The sequence below is a fragment of the Dermacentor silvarum genome, chromosome 5 (assembly GCF_013339745.2).
Source record: "Dermacentor silvarum isolate Dsil-2018 chromosome 5, BIME_Dsil_1.4, whole genome shotgun sequence".
NCBI lineage: Eukaryota > Metazoa > Arthropoda > Arachnida > Ixodida > Ixodidae > Dermacentor > Dermacentor silvarum.
The window spans coordinates 118384272-118400976 of NC_051158.1; the positions used below are offsets into that span (position 1 = coordinate 118384272).

A 16705-nucleotide genomic window follows, 5' to 3' on the forward strand; every position below is an offset into this window, starting at 1 on the left:
AAAAACGGAACTGCAATATTCGCTAGTGACTATATATGTATACGTGCTCGTGTGAATGAATTCACTGATGAAACAGTGAGATGTCCGAAAAAGAAGTGCATTATGATGTAAAACTTAAGCAAACAATAAATTTGCCCTCGATAGATGATAACACGAGAAAGGGAAATAGAAGTGTTCGTTCTGTGCTATATATATATAAGTGCAAACAATTCAGTCGCACTGCTCTTTAACATGTTCAGTTGAAATGTTGGTGCAGATCGAGTAATGATCATTGACACTGAAATTATGCACTAGGTTTCCAAGGCAGCGTGACCTGAGAGAAGAGTGGGCCCTAGCAGTGTGCCGCTCACCTGCGTGGGCACCATCACATTGGAGCGTTGTTTGCTCGGAGCACTTCAGCGACGGTGATTTTGCGAACTGTACCAAAGGCCACGGTCACTTGATGGCTAATGCAGTACCATCGCTCGCGGGCCCCACCAAGGTTTGTGTTGCACGTGACACTACATGTCTGCTCAATACTAAGTTTCTATGTCTTGGTTCGGTTCGGTAAAACTTTATTCATAAAATTTTTAAAGGGTACGCTAGACGGCTGCAGGAGCCCGTAGATCCCGGCGCGATCTGCTCAGCCCGCTGGATGGGCCTCACGCAAGAAGTTTAGATTTATTTTATCTCTAACATTACTTGCAAATAAAATTAATTGAAATTGAAACTCATTTACATGATAAAGGGATTCAAGTCATGCACTTACAATCAATTTTATGACTCTTTCGGTTTTCTAGAAAGTTTATTAGTCTAATTTTCATATTTACTTATTTTATTACTGTGGCTAGAGGCATTTCAAAATATGGTAAAATATAATACCAGGAATATCGCTGATTGATCGCATCTTCATATTTATAAGGAATTGCGCAAACTTTTTCCAAACTTCCATTGTATTCCAAATTGCCCCCCCCCATGCTAGGTCATTAAAAACTCTCATTTAAAAAAAAGTACTGCCTTAAAGCTTTCTAGATAGGTTGCAACAAAGCATACTATAGAATGCTCTATATGCCGTGTTTTTACTTGGGCCTCCACACTGTGTAATCAATGGTGCAATACAAGTCGGCAATTTTTTTCAAACTTTGTCATAAATTCCACAAGTGTTAAAATTACTTTCAGGAGAAATAAATGTTTATCAGCTAGCATACACTAGCTCCTAAAAAGCCCACAAAGTGGAAATATTTATTGTCAAACAATTGCATTTCCTGCTATAAATATTATTCACTGAATTTTGTATGTATTTCTTGTAGCTGAAAACAATTAAAATTGCAATAGAACTATAATTAATTTAAGAAACCAGAAAAGATTAGTCTTCACGTAACATTAACTTTTGCAATAGTTAATAACTAGAGAATATTCTGCACGTAGCAACTCTGCTTGTGTGTGTAAAGTTCAATCATGCCATTAATTTTTTTTTTCATAAAGAAATCTCTCAAGCTTGTACTTCCCATGTTGAGGTTAAATACAGTTTTTTCCAGAAGATACGGTGTTGTTCAACAAATTTAAACAGTCAAATGACAGTTGAGATGAAGTTACGCAGTTGTACTTTAAATTACGGGGATGAACATTATTTTAATTCTTTAATTAGTACCCTGAAGGCCTGGAGGCATTACAGAGGGGGCATTACATTACATTATGTGTGTGTTACAACTATGTCTATGTTTTATTTTGTGTGTGTGTGTATGAAACAATGCACTTCAAAGTTACTACAGCTTCATTTTCTCCGAGAGTCAAGTAGTTGTATGTGTACTTGACAAGCACACTTAGATTGAACATAGTTTTCTGCACAAGGGGATGTGGTGTGTAGGGTCTGCCTGCACAGATCATGCGAGGTCTTTTGCATGACTCTGCAAAGGTTGTTTGAATTCATTCCACACCAAATGTTATTGTTGGATCTTAAAAGTATATGGTGAGTTATTCTTTAACTGCAGATGCTTGCAAAGGACGATGCTACAGCAATGAGGCAACCTTCAAGTGCACCAGCTTCATCCACGGGAATATCACAGCATCAAGATGAGCCAGTAAGTTGATGCACAGCTGTATGCAGCCATAATGCATGTTTTCAGTTTGATCATGCCTTTTTCATGACTGAGGTAGATGTCCCCCACCATTCCTGAAGTGAAGTATGCTTTTCTTATTATTCAGGCAGGTCTCTCTGAAGTGACAATAGCCATGGACATCTCCGAGGGCTTGTCAGATGTGCTAGCAGAGGGTGCTGCTACAACTGCTTGCTCGTCCTTCGCTGATTCAGACATTGCTGATGAGCCTTCCGAAATCCAACATGTCCTGGTATGTTTGATTGTGGTAATGACCACAGGGCTTGCTTTTTTCGTGCGTATGCCTTGGTTCATTCATGCTGTGCTCTGCTTTCAATAATCTGGTGTTTCCCTGTAATATATATTTTGGATTTCACCTTTAAAGTAATTATTGCAGTTTAAAAAAATGCATGAGAGTTTGTCACACAGTTTTTTGTAAGATGTTTTCGACCGATTTTCAGATATCTAATAGTAATGCTCTGAATGAATAGAAAGATAGAACTGATTAACCTATCATCAGCTACATTACAGCCCTTTTTTGACACAGGTGACAAGCATACTGCACGAGTTGTGTGTTCAAATTTTGTTGTAAACACTGGCAAAAGCAAGTGCTAATGAATGAAAGCCATATATGCTACATCATAACCTCGATTTAGTCGATCTAGGATAAGTACAAGATAAGGAAAATAAAACAACCTGAAGCAAAGCAAGATGAAAAACTGGTTTTTGGCATAAGGAAAACATTGGCATAAGGAAAACACTCCTGTGAATTATACTTCACCTCTCATTACACGCATAAGTAACACCCTTGCTAGACTCGAACATTTACTACTATAGTAAACTTAATAACATACAAACTGTGCTGGTAAGCTTGATCAACATCATTTTTTGGGACATCAGATAAGGAATACAGTACATAGCCACAGCTACTGATCTCCCTAACAATGTCCTGCTTGGTGGTCATTATTGTGCTTAATTTTTAAATCAATCCAATGGTCTCTCTATTAGTCCTAGGCTTTAGCTTCAACTGTGCATCTGGGATTTTGTTTGCACAGTCAGCAATTTCAAGCTATGTTGCAGTAAACAGTCTTCATCATTGCACTTGATGTATTTTGTCCAGTCTCCCAGTCGAAGGCCTACCAGCACGCTCGAGGGTGATGCTTCTGCTGTGCTGCCTATGCACAACCCAGCGACACCTCGAACAGCAAGGCATACTATGGTAAGGATAATACTCGACCACTGCAATTTTTACACACTTGTTTCCTTAGCTAACTTCAAGTGAAGTAGCATTTATTTTCATGGCATAATATATAAATATCACTGAATGAAGCATAACAAATGTCACTCAGTGAACTGCACGTGGACACTAACATTTATGATCATGGCAACCATGTAATTAAAAGCTGAAACATATTCATATTTGCCCACAGCAGTGTGAGTTTCCTCAGGGTTTGCAATTGGCGACGAATAATCTGCTTACAATTTCTCTTTTCCATTCAAATGACACAATGAACTAGAAGACCAACAGGTTTTTTTACAATTTTCTATGCTCTTTATTTGTTCGATCAGTCATGAGGAGCCGTGATACAGGCAGACAAAACTGGTCTTTTGTGTAGAATGAGATCAGTATATTTTGCCTATTCAAACTAAAAGGTTGCTGTGAAGCATCCCACATTCAACTATGCTACATTGGCCTCTTCTGTGTTAGTTGTTTCGTACTTTTACCTTTCCTGCCTGGGCCTAGATGGGCCTGCAGTATTTTGCAAATAAATAAATAAACAAACAAACAAAATTAAGTAGCACTAGCAAGCTCGTGTGGATGGCAGTTTTATGCCCTCAAAGTTTTTAAGTTCACAAAAGTGTAAATGGAAATTGTCGTGAGCCAGGTAATGACCTAAAATTTAGCATTATATTCTTCATGGCTTGCATAAGAATGTATGCCACAACAATTAAGTACCTTGTTCTGGGTACATGATTTGTGTCACGTTGGTTGCTCATGGACCTGTTTTCTGTGCGTGCGATATTTTGCAGCCACAGCAAGCAGAAGACACACCTGAAAAGGCCTTTCTGAGGCACGAAGTGAGGCGTTACTCGCAACTGCAAACTGCGACCAAGAAAAAGATCAAGACTCTGCAGCAATCCCGTCGCCGGCTTTTACATAAGGTTGCTCATCTTCAAGATGTCATTCAAGATTTGTCTGAGAATCGCATTCTAGGAAATGAGGATGTTGCCACGCTGCAGAGTCTTGGTGGGGCAAAAAAAGACTTGCTCATGCGTCAACTGACACGTAAGTCTGGTGCAGCAGTGTCACCCACTTATTCGCCAGAGCTCAGGGCATTTGCACTGACGTTGCATTTTTATTCACCTAGAGCATACCGATATGTACGAGCTACTTTTGACACATGCCTTCCGCATCCAAAGACTCTGTGCAAATGGTACCAATCCATTGATGGGGCTGCTGGGTTTTCAAAAGAGGCACTGACTGCATTGGCTATGAAGGTAGAGCAAAATTCACAAAACGGCCACTCCACGTTATGCAATCTGGTTGTGGATGACATGGCCATTCGGAGACATGTGGAGTGGGATGGAAAGAGGTTCCATGGATATGTTGACATGGGCATTGATGTCAATGATGACAGCTTTCCAGTTGCCAAAGATGCATTTGTTTTAATGCTTGTTGCAATCAATGGCAGATGGAAGCTGCCGATTGGCTACTTTCTAGTGGATGGCCTTGGTGGTGAGCAGAGGCGCAATTTGGTGCTGCAAGCTGCTGGCTTCGCTCACGAAAAAGGTGCACACATTGTGAGTTTGACTTGCGATGGCGCTGCAGCAAATTTGTCAATGCTGCGCAGCCTTGGCTGCAAGATGGACCTGACTGAGCTGGATGCTTCTTTTCCGCATCCAGTGACAAAAAAGCCTGTCTTTGCCATGTTGGATCCCTGTCACATGTTGAAGCTGCTGCGGAACACCCTGTGTGATAAAAAGGCTATTGTTGATACGAACAAACAGTTCATATTGTGGAAACACATTGATGAGCTGCATGAAATTCAGTACACAGAAGGCCTACATTTGGCAAACAAACTTAGACAGGCACATGTTAATTGGAAAAACCAGCCCATGAAAATCTCATTGGCGGCTCAAACGTTTAGTCAATCGGTAGCAGATGCTCTTGGTGAATGCAGAGCTCGTAAAATCCCAAAATTTTCAAATTCCTTGCCAACAGAAAAGTTTATTAGACATGTCAACAACGCATTTGACATTTTAAATTCAAGGCATCCAAGGCAAGAAGGTTGGAAAAGGCCACTGTGTCCTGAAAATGTGACTCGTGTCACTGAGTATGTCGAAGAACTGAAGGCCTACTTTTGCTCACTTAGGGAATCTGCAGCTGGTAAACTAATGATAGAGACCAACCGAAAGACAGGCTTCATTGGCTTTGTGGTCTGCTTAGACAATGCCATTCGTCTATACAACCACTTGGTTACAGAAAATGGCCTATTGGCATATCTTCCGACCTCCAAGCTCAGCCAGGACCACCTTGAGCTATTTTTTGCTGCAATAAGATCGTTTGGGCGCTGCAATGACAACCCAACAGCAAAGCAGTTTGCAGCAGCATTCAAGCGTCTGATAGTTCACAATGAGGTCAAGGACATTGATGGTGGAAATTGCTTGCCATTAGAACACATCGAAATTCTCTTTGTAAGCTCCTCTGAAAAACCATCCTCCATCGATGTAATTAACTTCACTGCCCCTCAGAGAAGCCCTGCAGCCAGTGAACCAGTCACGGAAGCAATTTTACAAGATCATGACTACTCTGCCGACCCAGGCAGGGTGTCTGAGCTTGGAGATGCAATTGTTGCGCACATAGCCGGGTTTGTAGTTCGCAGCTTACTGCTTCACCTCCAGTGCGATCAGTGTGCTTCTGCACTAAAGGTGTCAACTCCTCCATCCATGCCTGCATATTCCCTGATTCCTCGAAAAAAGAGAGGTGGACTGATCTACGCTTCAAATGATGTTCTGAACATTTGCAGACAATGTGAGAAAGAGCTGCGTAGGGCTCTGGTGTGCTCGCCACTACCATCCCAAAGGCTTGCAGCTAAAGTTGCAATGGCCACTATGACAACCTTTGTCGGCAAGGACTTCTTTAAAGTGTTAGATCAGCACATGCTCGAAAATCACCCGCTTGAATGCCACTCATCCCATCTTGTGAGGGCAATCATAGATAAGTACCTAGATGTGAGACTGCGCTACGTTGCCAAGATGACAACGGAACGTCTCCATCAGGAAAGAATTAGGCAAAAGCACACAAAGCTGACGCAGTTCAAGGGCCAATAAATCTAGAAAATCTTGTAAATTTTTGTACTATCATTGGCTAATTATTTACAACTACTCGAAATTTTTTACATCAAAGCGCATGGCCTACATGTTGTTTTAAGGGCTTCGCAGGCAAACACCACACAGTGGTTATCAATCATGTTGTATATATTGGAGGGCTAGGGGTAAATCGGACCACTTGAGCTGTTGGATTTGGCAGGTGAACAGTACACTGGACTTTTTTAATGTTGCCACAACAATGTGTGGCCGCTAAGGTGAGGATAGTGCCTGCAACCTTGTGCCGAGGAGCAGGATCCCTTTTGCTTGATTATATTCTTTTGCTTGATTGATTGATTATATTCGTTTGCTTGATTATATCCACTGTTTAGGACCGACTGGTCTTGGTGATATCATAGGCAGGGCACTGCTTAGATCACTGAGAGCGCAAAAAGGCATACTATTGAATTAGAATGGTTGCATTATTGTGAACATGACAGCATAGTTCCACAAGCGCTGTGCCACCATGGCAGTCAATTGACGTGGTGAACCAAGCTGGTGCCTTGTGTAGAGAAATACAAACCTCGCATTCATGTTGGTCATTTGCTTTGGCTGCACACTGACAAAGCATAGTTAGGGTGCATGAACCTTTCTAACCTGTCATTGGCAAGTAGCACTGTGGGTAGAATACACCTGACTCATGCAATAAGTTAAAATTCCAAGGCAATACATGGGCTCTAAGAGATGCCATAGCGGCGGGCTCTGGATTAATTTTGACTGCCTGGAGGTTCCTCGGCATGTATCTAAACTCACGTACACAACCGCATTTGCATTCTGCACTCACAGAAATGCAACTACATCTGGGAATCAGACCCGCAACTTTGCCCTCATGAAGCACTATTGCCACTGAGCCACCATGGCTTGTATTATTTAGCTGCTGTGACTCGCAGTACAGGAAAAACTGCTACACAAGTTTCCTCAGGGTTAAATTATGTTCGTGATGGCTCACACAATTCCTTTATCTATCAACTTCGGCAGTCCCACCAGGTTTTGTGTTAAGGAGGAGGAATAAACTTTTCTTGTAGAACCAGCACTTTATGATGACCGGCCCTAAGCCTCCCATGAGGGGACGTCGAGGGCCTGCCTCGCCGCCGCCTCACGGGCGTGCTGGGTCGCCCAGATTTGGTCGTCGAGGGCGGAGCTCCGCAGAGCCTCACGCAGCCTCGATGAGAGGGTCGCGGTGTTAATATGTGTGTACTGTGCTGGGCACTCCCACAGCATATGCGGAAGCATAGCCGGGTGAGTGCCACAGCACCGGCAGTTGGGGGTACTGTAAACTTCAGGGAATATAAGGTGGAGGCGGGCGGGTGAAGGGTACGTATTTGTTTGTGGTAGACGCAGGGCGGGCTCTGGATTAATTTTGACTGCCTGGAGGTTCCTCGGCATGTATCTTAACTCCAGTACACAACCGCATTTGCATTCTGCGCTCACAGGAATGCAACTACATCTGGGAATCAGACCCGCACCTTTGTACTCGTGAAGCCAGCGCTTCACGAGTGCAAACCACGAACCTTCCCCCCACCTCACCCCAAGTTCTGTGTTAAGGCATTTGTTTTTAGTGACTTTGTAAAGCGCATATATTGTTCAAGAGCGTTGTATGCAGACATCAAACTTTTTTTAGGGGAGAAATATGATGCCTTATTGTAAATTGCGCAAGTACATGCTTGTTGTCTTGCTGAATGCTGTAGCTTGAATCACCTGCATGCGAATTCTGCTTAAACAATTGTTCTGTTCAGCACCAAGCTAATGATGATGTGTTGTGCTTTATGGCGCAAGGGCCAGGTATGGCCAAAGAGCGCCATGACAAGTGTTAACGTTATCGATAAGCTGTTGATGATGTGGGCAATGAGTTTCTGATGGCAGATGTGACCTGGCTGTAAAAGGGCCTAAAACAGTCGCTGTAAATGGCGTAAAACATATAAGTACTAAAATAATGACATTGATTAGTTAGTGATGTGGGCTATGGCAATTGAGTTTCCTTAAAGAAGCATGATGTAGCAGATATAAGACTATAACAAATATGACACTAGAGCTTGAAGAGTGGCCTTGAATACAAGGGCTATTAATAAGATGCTAAAAGTTACCTGGCCAGATAATTTTCAGGGAGTCTGTTTCACTTAAGAATTCCAACACTGTTTTCAGATTAAAAAGCGGTTCATTGCTAAGGAAATATGCCGGGTGGAGAGGTATGTTTTCGCGATATGCAGAGGGGAAGTACTTTTTCCTCTCTGCTTCTATAGCAGGGCACTGAATGAGAACATGGACAACTGTCAGAATATTGCCGCACTTACTACAAGTCGGAGGATCACTCCCAGTCAAGAGGTAAGAGTGTGTACTGTAAGTGTGTCCTATTCTTAATCGACAGACAAGTACTTCCTTATATCGTGCCGTTTTCTCAGTTATCCAGTTCCCTAGTTTTGGTTTTATCATGCGTAGCTTATTTAATACTCGGGTATCCCACTCTCCTTGCCAATGCTTCCTCAGCTTACGGCGTAGAAAAGACTGTAGGTCTGTGGCAGGGATGGGGATATTTGCGTCCGTGTCGCTAAAGGCTACTGACGTAGCGTTTTCATCTGCAGCTTCATTGCCTTTATACCTTTGTGGCCAGGTACCCAGCATAAAACAATCACTTGGTTGCACTTATATGCAGAGCACAACAAGCTGTACAGTTCATTAAAAACAGAGTTCTTATGTTTTCGTAGACTAATTAGGGCTCTGACTACACTTAATGAATCAGTGAACACAATGGCCCTAGATAGATTTGTGAGCCTTATGTGTTTAACAGCCGATAGTATAGCATACGCTTCTGCTGTAAAAATAGATGTGTGTGGATTTAGTGCCCCAGATGTAGAAAATGAGTCTCCGAGAGCTGCGTAAGAAACACCAGCAGAGGACTTCGAAGCATCTGTATAGTATTCTGCACAGGAGTACTTCTCCTGGAGCTCAAGAAAATGGGAATGTATATGTGCCTCCGGTGCTTGTTTGGATATTTCTATAAAGGAAATGTCACACTGAATAGTCTGCCATTCCCAAGGTGGGGGCAGGCGAGTAGGAGCCATGAGGACATTTTCTAGTAGTGGGATGCCTGTGTCCTCTGCGAGTACCTCTAAACGAAGGTTCAATGGAGCCCTAATAGCGGGGCGGTTCTGGAACAGCCTGGCAGTGGAGATGTCACGAATGGTAAAATGACACGGATGCTGAATATCCGATTTAACCTTCAGGGCGTAGGAAAAACTTAAATATGTCCTTTGTAGATGTAGAGACCATTCGTTAGAGTCCACATACAGGCTTTCTACAGGACTAGTCCTGAAAGCACCTGTAGCAAGGCGTATACCCAAGTGGTGAACGGGATCTAGCATCCTTAAAGCACTAGGTGCAGCGGAGTTATATACTATAGCTCCGTAATCAAGGCGTGACCGTATAAGACTTTTGTAGAGACTCAAAAGGCATCTCCTGTCACTTCCCCAGGATGTCCGAGACATGAGCTTCAGTAAATTCATTGTCTTCAGACACCTCATTCTCAGATACCTGAGGTGAGGAACAAAAGTTAATTTGGAGTCTAAGATAATTCCTAGAAATTTATGTTCGTGGCTGACAGATAGCCGTTGTCCATTAAGATCAATAGCAGGGTCAGGCAGTACACCTCTCTTGTTCGAGAAGAGAACGCATGTGCTTTTTTGGGGGTTGAGTTTAAATCCATTCTCGTCCGCCCATTTAGACAATTTATTTAAGCCAAGCTGTACTTGTCGCTCGCAGATACTAAGATTACATGATTTGAAACCTATTTGTATATCATCTACATATACAGAATAAAACATTGTACGTGGTATGACAGTTTGGAGCGAGTTCATCTTGACAATAAATAAAGTACAGCTCAGGACACCACCTTGTGGTACACCAGCCTCCTGCGTGAATTGACGAGACAGGACGTTACCAACTCTAACACGGAACGTGCGATCAGAGAGGTAGCTATGTATCACATTTAATAAGTTGCCTCGGACTCCCATTCCAGCCAGGTCACGAAGAATTCCAAAACGCCAAGTTGTGTCGTATGCCTTCTCCATATCTAAAAATACTGACAAGAAAAACTGTTTATGGACAAAGGCATCACGGATATTTGTCTCGATGCGAACAAGGTGATCTGTTGTGGATCTACCTTCTCTAAAGCCGCACTGTAAGGGATCGAGTATTTTGTTGTTTTCAAGATAATAGATGAGGCGTCGGTTAACCATTTTCTCAAAGAGTTTGCATATACAACTTGTCAGAGCTATAGGCCTATAACTACTGGGTGAGGAAGGGTCCTTGCCCTCTTTGAGAATAGGAATTACGATGGCTTCTTTCCAGGCGGACGGAATATAGCCAGCGGAGAACATGGAGTTAAATAGTGAGAGTAGTGTTCTGTGGGTTTCTGGATGTAAATGTTTGACCATTTCATATATTATTCTGTCACTTCCGGGAGCGGATTTCTTACAACAATTTAGTGAAGCCTGGAACTCCGCCATGCTAAATGGACGATTGTATGCATCCTTCGCTGTGGCTTTTTGACACAGAGGCTGACGCTCTGCTTGTCGCTGGTATTTTAGAAATGTATCTGTGTAATGTGATGTACTGGAAATGTGCTCGAAGTGTGCTCCTAGACTATCAGCCTGGTCCTCAAGAGTGTCTCCTTGTGTGTTTACTAAAGGTAGAGGATGAGTTTCGCGGCCTTTTATTTTCTTAACCCTGTTCCAGACTTTTCTTTCATCTGTATAGGAATTAATGCCGGAGATGTATTTTTGCCAGCTTTCCCTTTTGGCACGGCGGCGCGTTCTTCTACCTTCAGACTTTATTTTCTTAAAGCTGATCAAGTTTTCTGTAGTCGGAGAGTTACGGAGGTGATACCAAGCCTTATTTTGTTTCTTTCGCGCTTCCCTACATTCATCGTTCCACCAGGGAACACGTCGTTTAGAAGATGATCCATTTGTTTGTGAGATGTATATTGACGCTGCATCCAAAATAAATGCTGTTAAATATGCAACTGCATCGTCAATACTAAGCATACGAATGTCATTCCAGGTCAAATAAGTCAGCTCTCTGTATCGTTTCCAGTTCGCTGAGTCGACTTTCCACTGGGGCACATGTGGTGAGCATTCTTCTTGTTTTGTTAATTTTAAGATAATGGGAAAATGGTCACTCCCGTAGGGATTGTTAACCACCTTCCATTCCAAGTAAGGCACGACTGTGCTTGACGCAATGCTTAAATCTATGCATGAGAATGTTTTGTTTGCGACGCTGTAAAAGGTTGGTTGTTTCTTATTTAGCAAACATGCACCTGTAGATAACAGGAAATTTTCTATCAGGCGCCCTCTGGCATCACATCGAGAGTCACCCCACAAGGTATTATGTGCATTAAGGTCTCCAACGAGAATATAGGGCTCCGGAAGTTGAGCAATAAAGCTTTCAAATTCTGTTCTGGAGAGTTGATAGCTGGGTGGGATGTATAAGGAAGTAATTGTTAACAGCTTATCAAAAAGCACTGCTCTGACTGCAACTGCCTCAAGGGGCGTTTGCAGCTGCAAATGTTGGCAGGCGACACCCTTATCAACTATTATGGCAACACCGCCCGATGAAACCAAAGCGTCGTTGCGGTCTTTACGGAAAATGGCATATTGCCGCAGAAAGTTGGTGTGTGTACGATTGAGGTGTGTCTCTTGCACACAGAGCACTCGTGGATTAAACTTGTGTAGGAGTTCCTTTATGTCGTCCAGATTGTGGAGTAGACCTCTAACATTCCAATGCATGATCTGTGTAGCCATATTGGAAGTGTTTTGTGGTGTGTGTCAAGAGAAATAAGGTAGTTCATGAGACCTTTCCAGGCCCCGTGTTACCGGATTTTTCTTTTCTCCCGACGCGCTCCACGGAGCTACGCCGTTCCTTCGGCGCCAGGGACGCCGGAGTAGTGATGCTTGCATCCATCACCTCGTCAGAGGCGCTGGATGCTGCCCGCTCCACGGGCACACTCAGGGGTTTTTGGGGCCGGTCTGCACGAGCAGTGACCCTGGGGCCGGCAGGTCCGGAGGACTGCTGGCCCTGCGTTGTAGGGGGCGGAACAGCACTGGCTGCTCCTGCCGGGGGGGCTGAAGGCGTAGCCCCCGTCACACTATGTGTGACTCGGGCGGCTGCCGCGGGATGTGACGCTGCCCCCCGGCGCGCCACATCGGTGTAGGAAGGACTGGACTGATTATGGGCAGCAAAACGCTTGCGCGCCTCTGGAAATGAAATGTTTAGTTTGACTTTGAGTTGTATTATTTCTATTTCTTTCTTCCATGACGGGCACAATCGTGAATAGGCGGGGTGGTCTCCGTCACAGTTGGCACAATGGGTTGTGGAAGTGCATATGTCTGAGGCATGTTCTTTAGAAGCACATTTCGCACAGGTAGCGCGCCCTCGGCAGCTCTGAGACCCATGCCCAAAACGATGACACTTGAAGCATCGGTGCGGATTGGGGATGTATGGTCGTACACGGAGCTTACAATATCCGGTCTCGATTGAATCTGGTAGGTCGCTTGTTCCAAAAGTGATAATTACATGTTTTGTGGGAATTTCTTTGTCGTCACGCCTTAACTTAATTCTTTGAACCTTTACTACATTTTGGTCTTGCCATCCATCCAACAGCTCGCTTTCACTGAGTTCTAGAAGGTCGTCATCAGAAATCACACCGCGTACAGTGTTCATTGACCTGTGAGGGCCCACTGAGACGGGAATGTCACCAAATGCAACAAGTTTCGATAATTTGTTGTACTGTAGCTTATCACGCACTTCCAAAAGAAGGTCTCCGCTTCCCATCTTAGTGACTTTGTAACCTGGGCCGATTGCTTCTGTCAGACATTTTGCTACAACAAATGGGGATATTGTACGGACAGTCTTGGTTTCGTGTTGGCTATGTACTACGTGGTATTTGGGGAAAATTTCTTTAGGTTTCATAAAAAAGTTGAATGTTTCATCGGTGCGCCCCCTTTTCAGGGAGCGATCAGGAAGTAGGGGAAAAGCATTTGCCATGTAAAAATGGAAAATTCGGCGGCGATGGTAGCCACCCACCACCGAGCCCAACAAGGGGACGCTACAAAGTTAGAATACTTGCAGACGCCAGCCATGCATCGCCGCTATAACCTAATATAAAATACCCAAGGTTGGATAAGTACACCAGGTTAACCCTTGCCGCCCAGAAATTCGGAAGTGAGAAGAAGTGACTAGAAGACAGGAAAGATTGAAAAGTGAGAGAGAAAGACAAAAGACTGAAGAGGGGGACAGGAAAAGGCGACTGCCGATTTCCTCCAGGTGGGTCAGTCTGGAGGTGCCGTCTATGTGAAGCAGAGGCCGAAGAGGTGTGTTGCCTCCGCCGGGGGGCCTTAAAGGTCCAAACACCCGGCATCGGCTCAACCCCCAGGATCTCCCTTTCCCCAGACACGGCTGAGCCGCGCACGGCTACACGCGGGAGGGTCCAACCCTCGTGTGCTCGGGTCCGTGGTGTCGCCACACACCAAACGCCTGCTTACGCAGACGCCCCTGCGGGTAGCACCAAGCTAAACAGTATGGACAATGACGGTAGGTTAGCTGGCCTACCTTTCACTAGAGCAAACTGTGCGATGACATGGGCATGCTATGAATGCTCTCAATGCATTAAGCGTGAGCTAAGTATACTCTTGAGGATGACAATGTATTTTTCAAAGTTGTTTCCTGTATGCCTTTTACCTGACCTTTGTGGAAATTTGCCTCCGTCACCTGGAATACCGTTGGTTTTACTACTTCCAAAATAATTGAATGTGCTCACTTAGTTTACTTGCTTTACAGTAGCCTTTTATGAGGCCAGATTCACTGCAACCACGAACATTTGGTGTATACCAGTCAATGAGTGTTTTAAATACCGTGAAATATTCATTCATTTGAGGTTCACAATGTAATGGAGCCGTCGCCTCTTAATTTTGTGGTGTGTTGACTCAGCTTCGATGGTGCTGATTCTTTTGTAGATATGTGATAAAACAAGATTTGTTGTACATTTTACTTGCAGCAAAATGCACTGTATTTCAATGTTGACGTACTTAGTTTGTGGGTCTGACCTCGCATCAATTTTTTCATCTTTGACTTTGTGGACTACCACTCTTATTTTTTTTATTTCTGAATATGTATTGCCTATTTTTCTGACATGCACCATCACCAAACCCTTTAAATATTTGTGAGTACATCGCAGATATAAATATTGTACAATTATAACCCTGTAGCGAAGATGTTGCATACAAGGCATTTGTCAGCTAAACTGCAGCAGTGACATTCAAGGAAAGCTGATCCCATTGAAGAGTTTTATTAAAGGTACCAATACTATGTGTGATATAGTTTACTTTGTATAACATTATTGTATACAAATGTCCTGTTGCATACAAGTATGCTGACTTATACTGATACCATTGAGCAGTGGCACAATAAGTTTTCCTACTTGCTGTTCATTATCTTTTGTGCATACTCTGCAATGTTCTTCTTCTTCTTTCTGGGGTTTTACGTGCCAAAACCAGTTCTGATTATGAGGCACGCCGTAGTGGAGGGCTCCGGGTTAATTTTGACCACCTGGGGTTCTTTAACGTGCGCTACAACGCAAGCACACGGGCGTTTTTGCATTTCGCCTCCATCGAAATGCGGCCGCCGCGGCCGGGATTCGATCCCGCGACCTCGTGCTCAGCAGCGCAACGCCTTAGCTGACTGAGCCACCCCGGCGGGTACTCTGCAATGTACTTCATTTGTATTATGAATGTGAAATACATTATATATTATATTATAAATTTGTGTGAAATCTTCTGGCTTCTATAGGTGCAATAAACATTGAATAAAGAATGAAACAATTACTGTTGTCATAAAAATGTGCTTTCCAGAGTACAAGCACACCAGCAACACAATGAATCCACAAGTGCAAATGAATGCTGCCATTTCTCTCTTGCCGCTATATGTATTCAGTTTTCATGCCATTTCACACTAGCAGAGAGAAGGGTCCCCCTGGCAGTGTTTGACTCTCGGACATAATTCTGCTGTGAAGCTATACTCACATTCGAAAACAGCTGAATAAACTCTAGATAATGCACAAATTCCGTCCATTTGCTTTACTACATAACGATAGTGGATCCCCGAGGCGCGTCGATCAACAGCGTCGTCGCACCATACAATCGTAGAAAATAGTGCACGCAAATATGAATAAACGGCGACGACTTCGGCGTTTAGAATGCAGGCTAATGCTGTTTATTTTTCTCAATACAAAAGACGCACAGCAGAGCTAGGTTTCTTGTTGCATTTTTGCTTAGTGGAGTAAGCGAAAATCCGCCAAAAAGCGTCCTTCAATACATCTCGTTTCTTGCTAGGTGCAAGACAGCGGGACAAAAATTAGCACGATAATACGCACCGCAGTTTAAGGTGCACAACAGCTGATTTGACGAAACTTGAGTACGAGGGAAAAATAGACGACACTCGGGCGTGTGGACGGGTTTCGATCCGCGAGCGCTGGCAACTCCACTAACCGCGGTGGTAAGCGCAAGTGACGTCTTGAAAATCTTCTGTCTTCATGAGTCAGGCGCCCCAGTCTTGCTCCACGTTTCAAGGCATCGCATTTGAAGCGAAGAACGACGCGCGCAGTAGCAGAAAACCACCACCCGCATACGGGCCTCGAAGCCTGTGACGGCAGGCGCCATTAAAAGTTACCACGTACCAAACAATCACGAATGTTCTGGCAACCTTGTGGGCCTTTTCCGCCCCATAAGGCACCGCGCACGGGGCCCCTGAGAGAGGGAGGGGTGGCTTCAGAGGAGGTTGGCTTGCCGAGGCTAGCGGAATCACGTGACGCTCCCTCCTAGTATTTTTTACCTCCATGGGCTCAGCAGACTGCTGTGCAGAGAGCATTACAAGCCGCAGCTCGCCGTCGACGCCAGGCGGTCAGTTCAGATCGTTCTCTTCAAAACGAGGCGAGCAGACTGCCGCGAAGACCCTGTTGTGCGACGTGCCCAAATTGGAGCTAGGCTTGAGCCGCTCCACCAGCTTACGCTGTGACAGTGCTGCGTGTGCCGCGCAGGCGTGACTTTTTTCTCGTCTCGATGCTCCCTAGACGCCTGCTTACAGTTTTCTATAGTTTTCTTTATTTCCTTGATTCACCACTTAGATGGTTTCCTCTTTCCAATCCAAAAATAATTTTTCTGTGTCTGCTGCATTACGTTTACCAGTTCCTTATATTCTCAAACTGTTGTAAGAAA

General features: G+C 44.1%; 1 protein-coding gene across 1 annotated transcript; it reads left to right on the forward strand.

Moving 5' to 3' along the window:
• Positions 1–3180: 3180 nt before the first annotated feature.
• On the forward strand, positions 3181–9980 carry LOC125945757 (uncharacterized). Its single transcript, XM_049668036.1, has 3 exons — positions 3181–3294; positions 4107–4574; positions 9912–9980. The coding sequence occupies exons 1-3, from the start codon at positions 3181–3183 to the stop codon at positions 9978–9980; spliced, it is 651 nt and encodes a 216-aa protein (XP_049523993.1).
• The last annotated feature ends 6725 nt before the right edge of the window (positions 9981–16705 follow it).